This window comes from Cicer arietinum, chromosome 7, assembly GCF_000331145.2.
Source record: "Cicer arietinum cultivar CDC Frontier isolate Library 1 chromosome 7, Cicar.CDCFrontier_v2.0, whole genome shotgun sequence".
In the NCBI taxonomy this organism is placed as follows: domain Eukaryota; kingdom Viridiplantae; phylum Streptophyta; class Magnoliopsida; order Fabales; family Fabaceae; genus Cicer; species Cicer arietinum.
In genome coordinates, this window is record NC_021166.2 from 5722195 (window position 1) to 5735853 (window position 13659).

The following is a 13659-nucleotide window of genomic DNA, read 5'->3' on the forward strand; positions in this document are numbered from 1 at the left end:
GGCGAAAAACTAAATGCCAACGAGAACAAAGACAAATAGGAAGTTCCTACTTCACAGCGACCTCAACTGTTTCACCAAACGTTTATTTTTTATTTTTAATCAAACTGTTTCACCAAACCTGGTAACCGGTTGGAGTGTCACATATACCACTGGTATTAATTAACCTTGTTTATATCAACATTTTATAAATGGAATTAAAAAGATATCTAATTCTTGATTTAATTGTGTTACACCGGTTCAATTGGGATGCAACGACTATAATAATAGGACCGTAGAAAATACACCTTTAAATATATTATTTAGACATAAAAAATTGACATCATATTAATACAGTATCAAATATACTATAACTTAGTATTTTTCTTCGTCAGTATCATATAAAAGAGAAAAAATATTAATAAAAAAACTAAAATTATTTATTTATACGATGTTCGATATCAACATTTGTGTCTAAAGTACATTTCTTTATCTATTTACCGTTCTATTAGTCTAAACATAAATTATTTCGGTTTCTAAAATATTAATTTATCTCACTTCTTAAATAAATATCTATTATAAGACAACTATGCAACATGTTTGTTGAAATTATTTTTATCTATTAAATAACTTATTTAATTTTACTGAAAAATATAAGAAAAGTGGATTAAAAAAATTAAGTTTAAATATATTTTTCATCCTTGCAAATATGTTTTGTTTTGATTTTAGTTCTTGTCATTTTTTTTTATCTTTTTTATTTTTACGTTTACAAATTCTAAAAAGATTTAAAAAAAAACAAATTATAAATCTTTTTTAGCAAAAAAGAAGATGGTGACATGACTAATTTTGGATGAAGTGACTTATGGTGATTGTGTAATTGTTGTTGACTAGACAATATTCAATATTTAAAATTAAAATTCATTTTATTAACTCATTTAATTATTTAATTAAAAACTTAAAATTAATTAATTAATAAAACAATTAAATTGTAAAGACTCAAAAATCTTCATCTTCAACCCAAATTTTTTAATTAAAACTTAACAACTTTTATCTTCAATCTTAATTTCTTCATTTTCAAATCACAAATTCTCATATTTATATCCAACGGTTGATGAATATCTTCGTCCGTCAGTGTGAAGTTACATCAAATTCAATTTTGATAAGTTCACTATTGCAGTTGGGTCAAGTTGACATAACATTGTATCGCAGAAAAACGATACTTTCACACATTAATAATAATAAATTTATGACCATTTTTTTAATTAATTTATGACCGTTAGTATTTTTATTAATTTATGATTGTTATTTTTTTGTACCGTTAATTTGTATATGAAATACATTTTCTTATAAATTGGAATAATTTATTTTTTTATTCTTAATTTTTTTATTTCACAATTTTTATTACACATTTTTTTTTCTTTAAGCTTCTATTAACAATATTTTTTATTTATTTTTTCATCTTATTGTTTCTCAAAAAAGTTGTTAGTGGCAAATAGATCCAAATCAATATAATCTTCAACAATCTTGATTGCATTTTATGCAAAATTATTATCATCCTAATAATCAAAATTCTCAACTACCATCACCACAAACTATTCTCAATATGTTTTATAGACCTCAAATTAATACTCAAGCTGTAGAATTAATATCGTGGGTAGTTGCGAGAGAAAATGCCAAGTCAATTAAAATCTCGATGACATTGAAAAAATGGTTTCATTCAAAAATTTGTTAGATGTTACAAACAAATTAATGAAAAGAAAAGTGGAAGCTCAAAGAAGGACGTCATGATCGTTGCACATACTTTTTATTCTCAAGATACAAGTGAACCATTTAATCATGAATATGCATGTTGATGGCTAAAATGTGAACCTAGATGAATGGAAGAGAATTGTGATGATCACAAAAATATATTTTATAATTTTGTAGGAAATATAAGGTTAACTTAATTACTGATGTGTATATGAATTAAATAGCATAATAATAAAGAGATTAATTAAGGGTTTAATTTATACTCTAAGTATAATTCTACTGTTAATAATAATATTGACATAATATTAATTATTTTAAAAAAATTATAATTGTTGTTTTAACTTAACACATCACCAGGAATGAATGGTGATTAATGCTGACCACCACTCCAATCAACATATGTTTTTTTCGGATTACCTATTATTTGCATGTGAGAATTGTGGTGAGAAAACTTGTGAAAATTGAATGGATGTGACATTGTGAAAATTATGCCCACATTGAGTTAACTGTTTAAATTAATTATGTGAGAATGATGTTAAAATTAATGGATGAGACATTAATGTTTTGAAGAAGGAAAACAAAACTAAAAAACAAATGGATTGAATGGATCGCTTGTGTGGACATCCATGGAACGTGCTAGAGAAGTCCAAATTCTTCTCCTTAATTTTCATTTTGTACACGCTTTCTTTTATTTTCATTTTAAGAAGTCATCAAAGATGCATGCAAAATATCACTGCCAAAATTTATGTAAATTATAATTTTGTTAAATTTATTCTTGTAAAAAAAAAAAACAGTTAAATTTATAAGTCTTATACTAGTCAAATAAATCTACAATTTAAAAATATTTGATACTTTCATCTAATAAATTCAATTTAATGCATAATATTGTTTTAAAATACAAAAAAAAAAAAACCACTATAAAATTGGCTAACTACGACTATAGTATTTTTTTATATAATTTTTGGTATAAATAATCGATAATATAAAACTAATCAATGATTATATAAGTGAAATTTAACATCTACGACAAATAAATATTAAGTGGGTAATTCTTAAAGTAAATTGATCTCAATCTTAGATATAACTGACATAACAAGCGAAAACAAATACTCATGTGGAATTAAATACAACTATGCGAGATGGAAATAGATTTTCTCCATTTTGCTTTTCATATTTTTTCACGCGTTTTCAATCTCACTGTTAGACTACTTCTTATATATTTTTAGAATTTAATTGGTAGAAGGGATTGTAAGGTTTATAAATTACTAGTGTACACATTTGCAGAATCAATTATCAATTATTGGCATGATGATGTAATTCAACTTTCAACGCATGCATCTCATCTGTTTGTAAAAATAACTGTCTTTCGTTTTTTGGTACACACAAATCTTTAGTCTTAACGACACTTATTATCAAAACTTAATTTTAATATAATTTATTACCTAAAAGTCACAAGACACCCAAAATATTTATCAACAATGAAGATGTTTATATAGCAGCAAGGATAATCATCAACTACTTTGGATGACTTAAAATTTAAAAATAAAACTTTATATATTTATTTTATATTGACAATCAATTTTATTATTATATTTAAAAATTATAGTAATTTTTATTTAAAGTATTGGTGGTGATCATTGTGGGTCTTTTTTTTTAGTACCTTCTTTTTGAAAAAAAAACACCAAAATACCCCAATTTAAAAAAAATATATCAAAATGTTCATTTTTTTAAAAATCAAGTAGGAAGTCGCCATTTGGAACTCGGGCTTCCTTAAGGAAGTCGCCATTCCAAATGGCGACTTGTAAGTAAAGAAAAAAAAAATGGGGCATTTTGGTATATTTTTTTCAAATGTGGGATATTTTAGTGTTTTTTTTTCAAAAAGAGGGTATTGTAAAAAAAAAACCCGATCATTGTTAGCGTAAAATACCCAACCTTTGTTCTCTTAGAATTTACCTAGTATCATAATTTTTTATGGAATAGTATAGGTATTAACTTTATTTTTTGGAAGGATTCATTATTAGTATTACTGTACGTTAGATTCTTCAAAGTTTCTATTATTATAAAATGAAATGACTTAACTACCCTCGTTGGTGCCACTATAAAACATGATACATACTTCATCTCATTTTCAGTGATTTCATTCTTGTTTTTGAGATAAGAAACTAGAAAGAGCTCATAAATAAATATGTTGGGTGTGTTCAGCAGCTCCGTCGTGTCACCGCCGGACGAACTCGTTGCAGCTGGCAGCCGAACTCCGTCGCCGAAGACGACCGCGGCGGCTCTGGTGAAGCGGTTCACTGAGAGCAACGCGTCGACAGTGTTGGTGGAGGCCGGAGATCATGTCCAGCTTGCATATACTCACCAAAACGAGTCGTCGTTGCAACCCAGGTAAACACGATCACACTCACCTATACGACGTCGTTTGTCAGATATCTATTGTTGTGAAAGTGAAATTGTTTCTTGATCACTGAATTTTTTTTATAACAAAGAGCAAAAAAATAATCATCCATAACCGATCAGATCGTACGGTCGATAGCTCCCGATTCATCACCGATGAGATGATCCTAACTCCGCGTATATCTAGTAGTCGTATCTATCACTCAGGTTGTCCTGATTTCATGTTTTATGGATTTTCATTTTTAATTTCTTAGCAAACAATCAGATCTTAATTTTTTTGGCATTGATTAGAATCATACTTGTAAGATTCTCTATAATCTACCTCAACTTTTTTTTTTTTTAAATTTAAACCCGAGACTTTCCATATATGTCTGAGTTTTAAACGGTATTTGACGTGCAGTCTACCCAACAAAAAAATCAGGCTTGTGAGCTGTCAAAAGAAGAAGAAGAAAAAAAAAAACAGAATTATGTGGCCAATTTTACATTAGGAAAGATACTCGAAATGGGATAATCTCAATGGTTTCCGCATCGGTTTGTTTTTGTATTTTTACGAATATTAATAAATAAAATTAATTAATCCAACAACAAATTGTTTTTTTATAGAAGCTAGTAAATGGCTTCGGAAATTCAGTTATAATTGTGATCTTGAAATCAAATCTGAGATATATAATCGAATATCGATTTTAATAAAAAAAATGGAATAATAAAATAGAGAAAGTATGTATCAAACTGATACTGGATATGCTAATTTGAGCCGGGTAAACTTCATAAAATCTCTATTATTACTTTTTTTTTTCTTTAAAAAAAATTAATTATTAGAAGAATTAAACAGTCTCATACTGTGATGGAAAGCTCCACAAGCATAGACAAATAATTAATCACATTATCTCACTTCATCGTAGCCATAGTTCAAATTTATTATAAAAAAAAACAATAAGAATGTAATTGAAGTTTATCAAAGAGCAATCTCCCTAAGAAGAATCAGAGCTTTTCACGCATTGGCTTGAATTTTATCATCCTAAAAATTATTCAAAAATATATTAGCATTCAAATAATATTCAGAACATCACGAAATGATAATGTAAAGATAATTATTAAAGGAAGATAATCAAAATAAGAAACATCAAATTTTAGAATGAAACTATTTTCAAAATTCAAAAGCTTTTGTTTGATGTACTTGAAGACCTGTTTATTTTTGAATTGTGCTAGTTAGTTATTATTATTAAGTTTACCTCTCTATATTTATCATATTACTCCCTCCGTAACAAAATATAAGTAAGTTAATAAAAGTTGATATATATATGTGCGAAATTTGGAACAAATACAATAAATTTTGTTGACTTACTTTTGCATATATTTTGTTACATAGTATATATTATTATCTAAGTTCTAAATATTGAGTTTGATAATGGCAGATCGTTTGGTGTAAAGGATGAGATATTTTGCATGTTTGAGGGAGCTCTTGACAATTTGGGCAGCCTAAGACAACAGTATGGACTAGCCAAGTCAGCCAATGAAGTTGTTTTGGTGATTGAGGCTTACAAAGCTTTACGTGACAGAGCACCTTATCCTCCCAATCATGTTGTTGGTCATCTAAGTGGCAGTTTTGCTTTCATACTTTTTGACAAATCCACTTCTACCCTCTTTGTGGCCTCTGTAAGTAATCCTAATTCCTAATATCTATCATGGTTCCTTCAATTTCTTTGCTCATTTTGCTTGTATTAAATTTGACAGGATCAATTTGGTAAGGTGCCTCTATTTTGGGGAATAACTGCTGATGGATATGTAGCATTTGCTGATGATATAGAATTGCTTAAAGGTGCTTGTGGCAAGTCACTTGCTTCTTTCCCTCAAGGTAGGTTTGATTTCTTATATCATGTGCTTATGACTCGAAACTAGTCGAGTCAAGTCAAAATTCAATTCAGCTCAACTCGACTCAATTCAATAAGAATTTGTTTATCTCAAAACTTAACTCAAATATGACATGAACATTACTTTTCAGGTCAAATTTGATTCAAACAAAATAATTGTTTGTTTTTACAAAGAAGCAAAATAAATGCATATGTGGAATCGAGTTCAACGACCTAATTTTCAAACTAACTTCCAGTTGGTTACCTAATTTTCAAACTAATTTCAAGTTGGTTTGATTTTTTTTCGTTTGATAAAAGGGTTTGATTGATATAAGTATAGTAATTAATTAGTAGAAGGAAATTCTAAGTTGATCTACCTCATTGTTGACAATGTTGGTCTGTAATTGTACAGGATGTTTCTACTCAACTGCTGTTGGAGGATTGATGTGCTATGAGAATCCTAAAAATAAAATTACTGCAGTCCCTGCTAATGAAGAAGAAATCTGGGGTGCAACTTTCAAGGTAACAAAATAAAACCAACATAAAACGCAATTTCCAGTTGATACATCGCTCTAATCGCGGTTCAGATATACTTCTGTTGCTCATTTGTCTGTTGAAGATACCTTCATTTGAACTTAGAACATATATATATAAGTCAAATAATGTGACCAATATCATAATTAAATTTCCCCTTGGTAATAAATAATCTCAGTAATACATATATATCTACTCTTAGTTATTTAATTTAATTTCTGGTAAATTTTGCTCTCTATTAATGAACTTGTGACTTCCAATTATTATGTATTGATTTTGTTAAGTTGGTGGGATGAAATATTAGGTGGAAGGTGCAACAGTTCTGGCAGCCAGAGAATAGAGCTATTTATGAGTGAATGATTTCTGTATTGTAATTAAATTAAATTAAATAGCTTTAGGAGTGTAACGTTTGTTCATTAGATGGATAAGTTACTTTTTTTCTATCAATGTATAGTTACAGTTATGCTTTTTCGATCTAATAAATCTGTTTGTGATTGTGAGTTTAATCGTTAGACTCATTAAAAGAAGAAAAAAAGTCAAACGTATGCAATGTGTTTCTTTACTGCAAATCTTCTACTAAGGTTTCACAAACTTTAGATTGAGCATTCGTCATTCATGGCATGGCACAATTACAAATTAACAAATGAAGATATTGTGAACCTATGGTTTTCACAAAAGCCAACTATCTTTAGAGGCAACAATGGAGTTTGGATCCTCTCAAATACTTGAGTGTCCATTTATAAGAGAGAAAAATAGAGAAATGATCAGTAATTAAATATTTGTAACTCTAAGCTGGAAACACTCTACTTAGATGTTATCATCTAAGCCAAGCTTGGAAACAAAGAAATTGAAGTGCTTAGGTAAGAGTCCCTTTGTAAACATATCCCATTTGATCATGAGATCGAATGGGAAAAAGCTTCAAAATTCCATCTGAGTCTTTTCTTTAACAATCAATCAATCTCCAAATGTTTTGTTCACTTATGAAAAATCAATTTTGTTGTTGCTACGGGTTATGCACTTTAGTTGTTACAATACAATGTTGGGTGGGGTATGTTTGTAAGTAATCTTTGTGATTTTTCTAGAAAGAAACTCTTGGAAATGTTATTGGAACTTAGTGTTAGAATTTATAATTATATGTTTTGGGAATTGAAAAAATGAAAAAGTCTTATATAAGAGTGATACTATTAGTAGTGTTTATAAAGAGAATGTATGAAATTTAGGATGTACCATAAGTGTATTCAATTTTATGAAGGGGATATAACACACTTCAACCTACCACCTCACGTGGGTCGTTATCCGTTCGGCTCGGTCAGACATAAATTTGAGCTATGTTGTGTATTATTTTTAATTACCTAAAAATTTTAATATTCATTTTTCAATTTGTGCATTTTTCTCTCTACAAGTTTTTTGATCAAGTCCTCATTTCGGTTTCATTTCTCCTGGTTAGATTTCATGTGACAAGTCTTCGATTCCCATGTCAGTTTTTTGTAGATTGATTTGTCTTTAGAGAATCGGTCACAATTTGCTCTTGAAATTTGTCATATCAGAATTCCTCTCTAGACAGAAAATTTCATTCAATTCACAAAATACATCAAAACTCTAAAATATATATGAGATTTCTCTCTTCTCCCTTTTCTACTTCGTTCCAAATTTTCTTTTTGTCGCTTTAACGAAAAATTTATCCCTTCAGATTTTTAAGTGACCATAGTACCATATTACGAGTGTCTTTAATATCCATATTTAAAAAATGTAATTCTAAAACGATTTTATACAATGCAGTAGAACTCTAATACATATAATTAATATGTTTTTATCTTAAAACATCATGGTTTATAAACTACCTTATTGATACATGTAATTATATATAACGAACCACTTAAAGATCTATAGTAAACCTTTTAAAGAGGCCAAAATGGTTAAATATAAGTAGCATGCCATTGCTAACCACCTATTACATTGGTCCAATACCTTTGAATTTGTCGTGCATTAAAATTGTAAAACTACAATTTGCAATTCCTTTTAACAATTATGCTATTGGTGTAAATATCTATCATCTTTTGTGATGAGTAATCCTTGATGAGATTATTGTTGGTTAACATTTTGCAATATGTTCTTGAAGAGTTCAACTTCTCTAGTATAATATTTTGTTTTTCCTTTTTTCTTGTAACGCATTTTTCTGTAGACTCTTCGCTCTAGGTACAAACTCCTAAATCCTACCCTATCAAATTTTAGTATTAAAAAAGTAAATAAACAAATAATGGGAAGTTTCATAGAAATTGTAGGTACTACCTATTAGGTAGGTTTGGAGTCCAACTAAAGAAAAACTCTTGTATCGTGGTAAAATTTCAAGTATACTTATAAATAAATAAAACCAAAGATAAATAATATGTTTTTAAATTTTTGTGCTTAAAATTGTTTCAACTGTCAAATATTTTCTCTAGTTATATAGAAGCTAGACACATTTTTTTGGTACTTACAATAAATATGACGAATTGAAGTTTATGAATATCGACTATTTAATGATCACCGATTCAATTTCAATTATATTGAGTTCAAAACTTTATCAATATATGTTGACTTTTATTTTTATTTTTATTATAATTTAAAAATATATCAAATCTCTAAAATAAAAAATAAATTCTAAATATAAAGAAAAATTATATATTTATTTTAAATAGATTTTTAAAAATACTTGAAGATATTATTCTGATGTCACATGTAAATCTAACTAGCCAACACGTATACACAATCATTTGTCTCAAAAAAGGGTTTTATAAGAAGAGTCTTGAGACAATAGAACTCTTCCTTACACAGTACAATGTTTCCAACACATTTTGCTACCTTCCTTGTTATCCTTGTCTTCTTCCCTCACTCATTTGCAGATACAACTTCATTTGTGAAAGCCGGTTATTACTATTCCGCTAATGAAATTTCATCTTCAGACATAAAATCCAATCTTTTCACACACCTCTTATGTGCTTTTGCTTTCATAAACTCCACAAACTACAACATCTTCATAAACTCTTCTGAGGAACACAAATTCTCCATCTTTACTAACACGGTTAAGCTTCAAAACCCATCAATTTCAACTATTTTATCAATCTACAGTGGAGGAGATAGCTCTTCGGTTTTTAATTCAATGCTAAACCAATCTTCTTATAGACAATCTTTCATTGATTCTTCGATTGAAACAGCTAGAAAATATGGATTTCATGGCATAGACCTTTGTGGGGTGTTACCAAAGAAAGGTAAAGAACTTGCAAATTTAGCAACCCTTTTGAGAGAGTGGCGAATCGCGATAACTTCTGATGCAAGAAACTCGAAAAAGACAGAGTTGGTGTTGGTGATGACAGGTTATTATCTCAAAGATTCGGATTTTATTAGTTACCCTTTTGAATCAATGCAGAAGAATTTGGATTGGGTTCATTTTGCTGCATATGATTACTATGTTCCTAAAAAGGACAACGTAACGGGTTTTCATGCGGCTTTGTATGGTTCTTATGGTTGGGAAAATACTGATTCTGGTATCAAAGAATGGAGAAAAAGGGGATTTTCTTCTAACAAACTTGTAATTGGTTTGCCTTATCATGGATATGCATGGACACTTGTGCAACAAGGAGAAGATGGTGTTGGAAAACCAGCTTTTGGACCTTCTGTTACAATGGATGGTGACATGGCTTATAAGTTTATAAAAAGTTACATTAGAAGCTTTGGAGATGGAGTTGTTTCATCTTATAATGCTACTGCTGTGGTGAATTATTTCACAGTTGCATCCACTACTTGGGTTAATTTTGATGATGTGGAAGCTGTTAAAGAAAAAGTTTCTTATGCTAAGAAAAATGGACTACTTGGTTACAATGTGTTCCAAGTGGGGAATGATGACAATTGGGTCCTCTCAAGGGCAGGTAAATTTTCTATGCCCCAAGTTTCAAGCAAAATATTATTTGGAATGTTACTTGGTCCACTACACTATTTGCTTGTTTTTCAGTGGAAAATATTTGACTTGAAAATATGACATTTGAATGATTCTTACATATTAGACTAGTTAGCTCGAAAACCTTTATCCTTTATCATTCATTAGTTAATTATAAGTTGATTTTATATTTGTTATAATTAGTTGAGTTTATTAGGAGATATTAAAAGTTATTCACCTTATATATATTCTCTCATTTGTAATCTTTAGTTCAATCAATGAATGAGATTATTCATAAAACTTCCATTTTACTCATTTTGTAATATTTTAAACGTTAAAGATCCTTCTCTACCCTTGTTCACACATTACTACTCTCCCCAAAGCATGTCTAGTTGTAGAATTTTGGTGGAATTCAGTGCATTATTGATGATATAATAGCACGTGAACTTTAATTCGCGGTAATTGTGTATATATGTTGCAGTAATATATAGAATATGAAAATACACCAAACATAAAAAATGTGTTTCAACTATTAAATTTATTTTTAAAAGGATTAATTCGCTGAAAAAGTTGGGAGAAGTCCAACGCAGATACTTTTCAAGAGGTCGCTCATCTTAGTACTAATATATTCAATCATGTTTTAGTGCATAGTTCTGATAGACATTTTAGTACTAATATATTCAATCACCTATCTTATATATTGGTGTTGCAATTCTAGATTGACATTTGAACCAATTTCTTCAGCTCAAGAAGTACTAGATGAAGATCATCATCATAACAGAAGGTTGCTGATAATTGTTCTGCTTACTACATTGACCATTGCCCTTCTCTTGGGAATAGTATTATGCTATTATTACCAAGGTAAGAATATAATTAACCTTCACTTTAGAGTGATAAAATTGTATAATAAATCAAGAGATTTTCATGTGTACAATTTTCTCATTTTATTTATCTCCCATCATTTTGGCAGGAACAGTGACCACTATTACAAGACTAATATACAAACTGAGGATATATTTATCAGCAGGTGAAGAAGATCTTAATGGAAATGATTCTGATTTGATAGTATTTAGTTATCTCACACTTAAAGTAGCAACAAATAACTTCTCAAAAGAAAATAAGCTTGGAGAGGGTGGATTTGGAGTAGTGTACAAGGTAAACAATTGGAAACTCATCTGTTAGTGAAATATTTCATGCATAGAGAAACTGTGAAATGTAAATTTAAGATTATCAAAGTTTTCAATTACTTTGACAAGGACACTAATGATGTATTCTTTTATATGATTTCCTAGACATTAAATTGTTGAGATATTTTAATCTCTAGTTAGCCAAAACTCTATTAGTAATGATGTATTCTCATCTGTAGCAGTTTTTAAATTATTTTCAGATTCTGATGACATCCATACCACAAATTTAGAGTGCAATGTTGTAATAAGAAATTATCTGATGACTGTGTTATGATCTGATTTTGACAGGGAAAATTACGGAAGGGACAAGAAATTGCTGTCAAAAGACTATCAAAAACCTCAAAACAAGGACTTGAAGAGTTCAAAAACGAGATTGCGCTTACGGCGAGACTACAACATGTGAATTTAGTTAGACTTTTGGGTTACTGCACAAAAAAATATGAGAAGCTTCTTATCTATGAATACCTGCCAAATAAAAGCTTAGATCATTTTCTCTTTGGTATGTAACATTACTTGATCCTATTAAGTTTTTCTCTCAATAAAATAGCATACTAGTTTTCTATATGCTAGTGAAATGTGTATAAACTTGCTACTAAGCTATAATTCCAGAATGTACTGCTTTATTCAGCTATATGCATATTCATTGACTAATAGTTCAGAATTGAACTTAATACAGATCCAAGGAAATCAATTCTTCTAGATTGGAGGAAGCGTGTGAATATCATTGAAGGTGTTACTCAAGGCCTTCTTTATCTCCAAGAGTATTCAAATTTTACTATAATTCACCGAGATCTTAAAGCTAGTAATGTTTTGTTAGACCATGAGATGAATCCTAAGATATCAGATTTCGGAATGGCTAGAATTTTTGGGAAGTTTGATCTTGAAGCAAACACAAGCAAGATCGTGGGAACATAGTAAGTAAATCATAATTAATAATTTGGTATAGTTGTTCCCTCGATGTCTCTAATCACTTTTATTGGCTTTTGTAGTGGGTATGTCCCTCCTGAGTATGTCAAAAAAGGTATATACTCACCCAAGTACGACGTTTATAGTTTTGGAGTTCTTCTCTTGCAAATCATAAGTGGAAAGAGGACTTCATGTTATTATGGCACACATGAAAATATGAACCTTTTGGAATATGTAAGTTATCTATCTATTCTAAGAAAAGACTTTTTCAATTGCACATGACAAAATTTCATACTTGTGTTTTCTATCATTTTCTTACCACACCTGTGCAATCTTCCACGATATTTTTATTAGTTTAATATTTCGATGACTAATTTATTTATTCCGAGTTAATTTTCTTGACGTCGAAAAATAAAAACAAGTTGTTATTTTATTTTCAGGCATACGAGTTGTGGATTGAAGACAAAGGTGTGGAGTTTTTCGACCCGTCATTGGATGATACGAAATCACATTGTAAAATCATGAGATGCATGCAGGTAGCTCTTTTGTGTGTTCAAGAGAACTCAGCAGATAGACCTTCTATGTTAGAAGTTGATTCAATGCTAAAGAATGAAGGTGCAGCTGTTTGTACTCCTAACGTGCCAGCCTTTTCGACAAAAAAACATGAAGACTATGCATATGATAAGGGAGATATGTCTAACTCAGGGTTCAAATTTTCTTCAATCAATGATGTTACAATTTCTCAGATGGTACCAAGATGATGATGGTGTGGAGCAGGACATTCTAGTGCTTAATGTGATATCTTGTTTAGGCATTGTAATATTTTTTTAGATCTAATAGATAAAATTTTGAGAAAACAAAGGAATTTTTATATTATCTACCTTAAGAAAAGTCTTTCACCTAAAGAAGACACATGAGATAATTTCTAACTTTTGTTCCATACTAAAATTCCTGCAATCTTTATACCGTGGATTGTGCATTATGATTGGAAAACAATCATCACATATTCTCTAATAATTAGGAGTCAAAAAAAAAATTAAATAAATTTAACAGTACCTCGAACAATGATCAAATCATTATGATGCCATTCCAAACATAAAATCTAACCTAAAGATTGGCATTTTATGAACTCGGATTCCAACTGAAA

The 13659-nt window shown here is 29.5% G+C and overlaps 2 protein-coding genes across 4 annotated transcripts; both read left to right on the forward strand.

Annotated features, from left to right (window-relative positions):
* Positions 1-3850: 3850 nt before the first annotated feature.
* On the forward strand, positions 3851-7012 carry LOC101500379 (stem-specific protein TSJT1). The gene is made up of 5 exons (XM_004508323.4): positions 3851-4113; positions 5538-5778; positions 5857-5977; positions 6385-6494; positions 6811-7012. Exons 1-5 carry the CDS (start codon positions 3911-3913, stop codon positions 6844-6846), a joined length of 711 nt encoding a protein of 236 aa, XP_004508380.1. The 5' UTR covers positions 3851-3910; the 3' UTR covers positions 6847-7012.
* A 2216-nt stretch (positions 7013-9228) lies between these two features.
* LOC101500690 (uncharacterized) lies at positions 9229-13441 on the forward strand. Of its 3 annotated transcripts, XM_012718018.3 has the most exons (8): positions 9229-10411; positions 11164-11280; positions 11390-11574; positions 11895-12105; positions 12283-12336; positions 12424-12520; positions 12596-12746; positions 12953-13441. In XM_012718018.3, the coding sequence occupies exons 1-8, from the start codon at positions 9325-9327 to the stop codon at positions 13271-13273; spliced, it is 2223 nt and encodes a 740-aa protein (XP_012573472.1). In that variant the 5' UTR covers positions 9229-9324; the 3' UTR covers positions 13274-13441. The 3 variants fall into 3 exon arrangements, with proteins under 3 accessions (XP_012573472.1, XP_073227044.1, XP_004508381.2); XM_073370943.1 differs by having other exon boundaries at positions 9230-10411; positions 11396-11574; positions 12283-12520; XM_004508324.4 differs by having other exon boundaries at positions 9233-10411; positions 12283-12520.
* Positions 13442-13659: the final 218 nt, after the last annotated feature.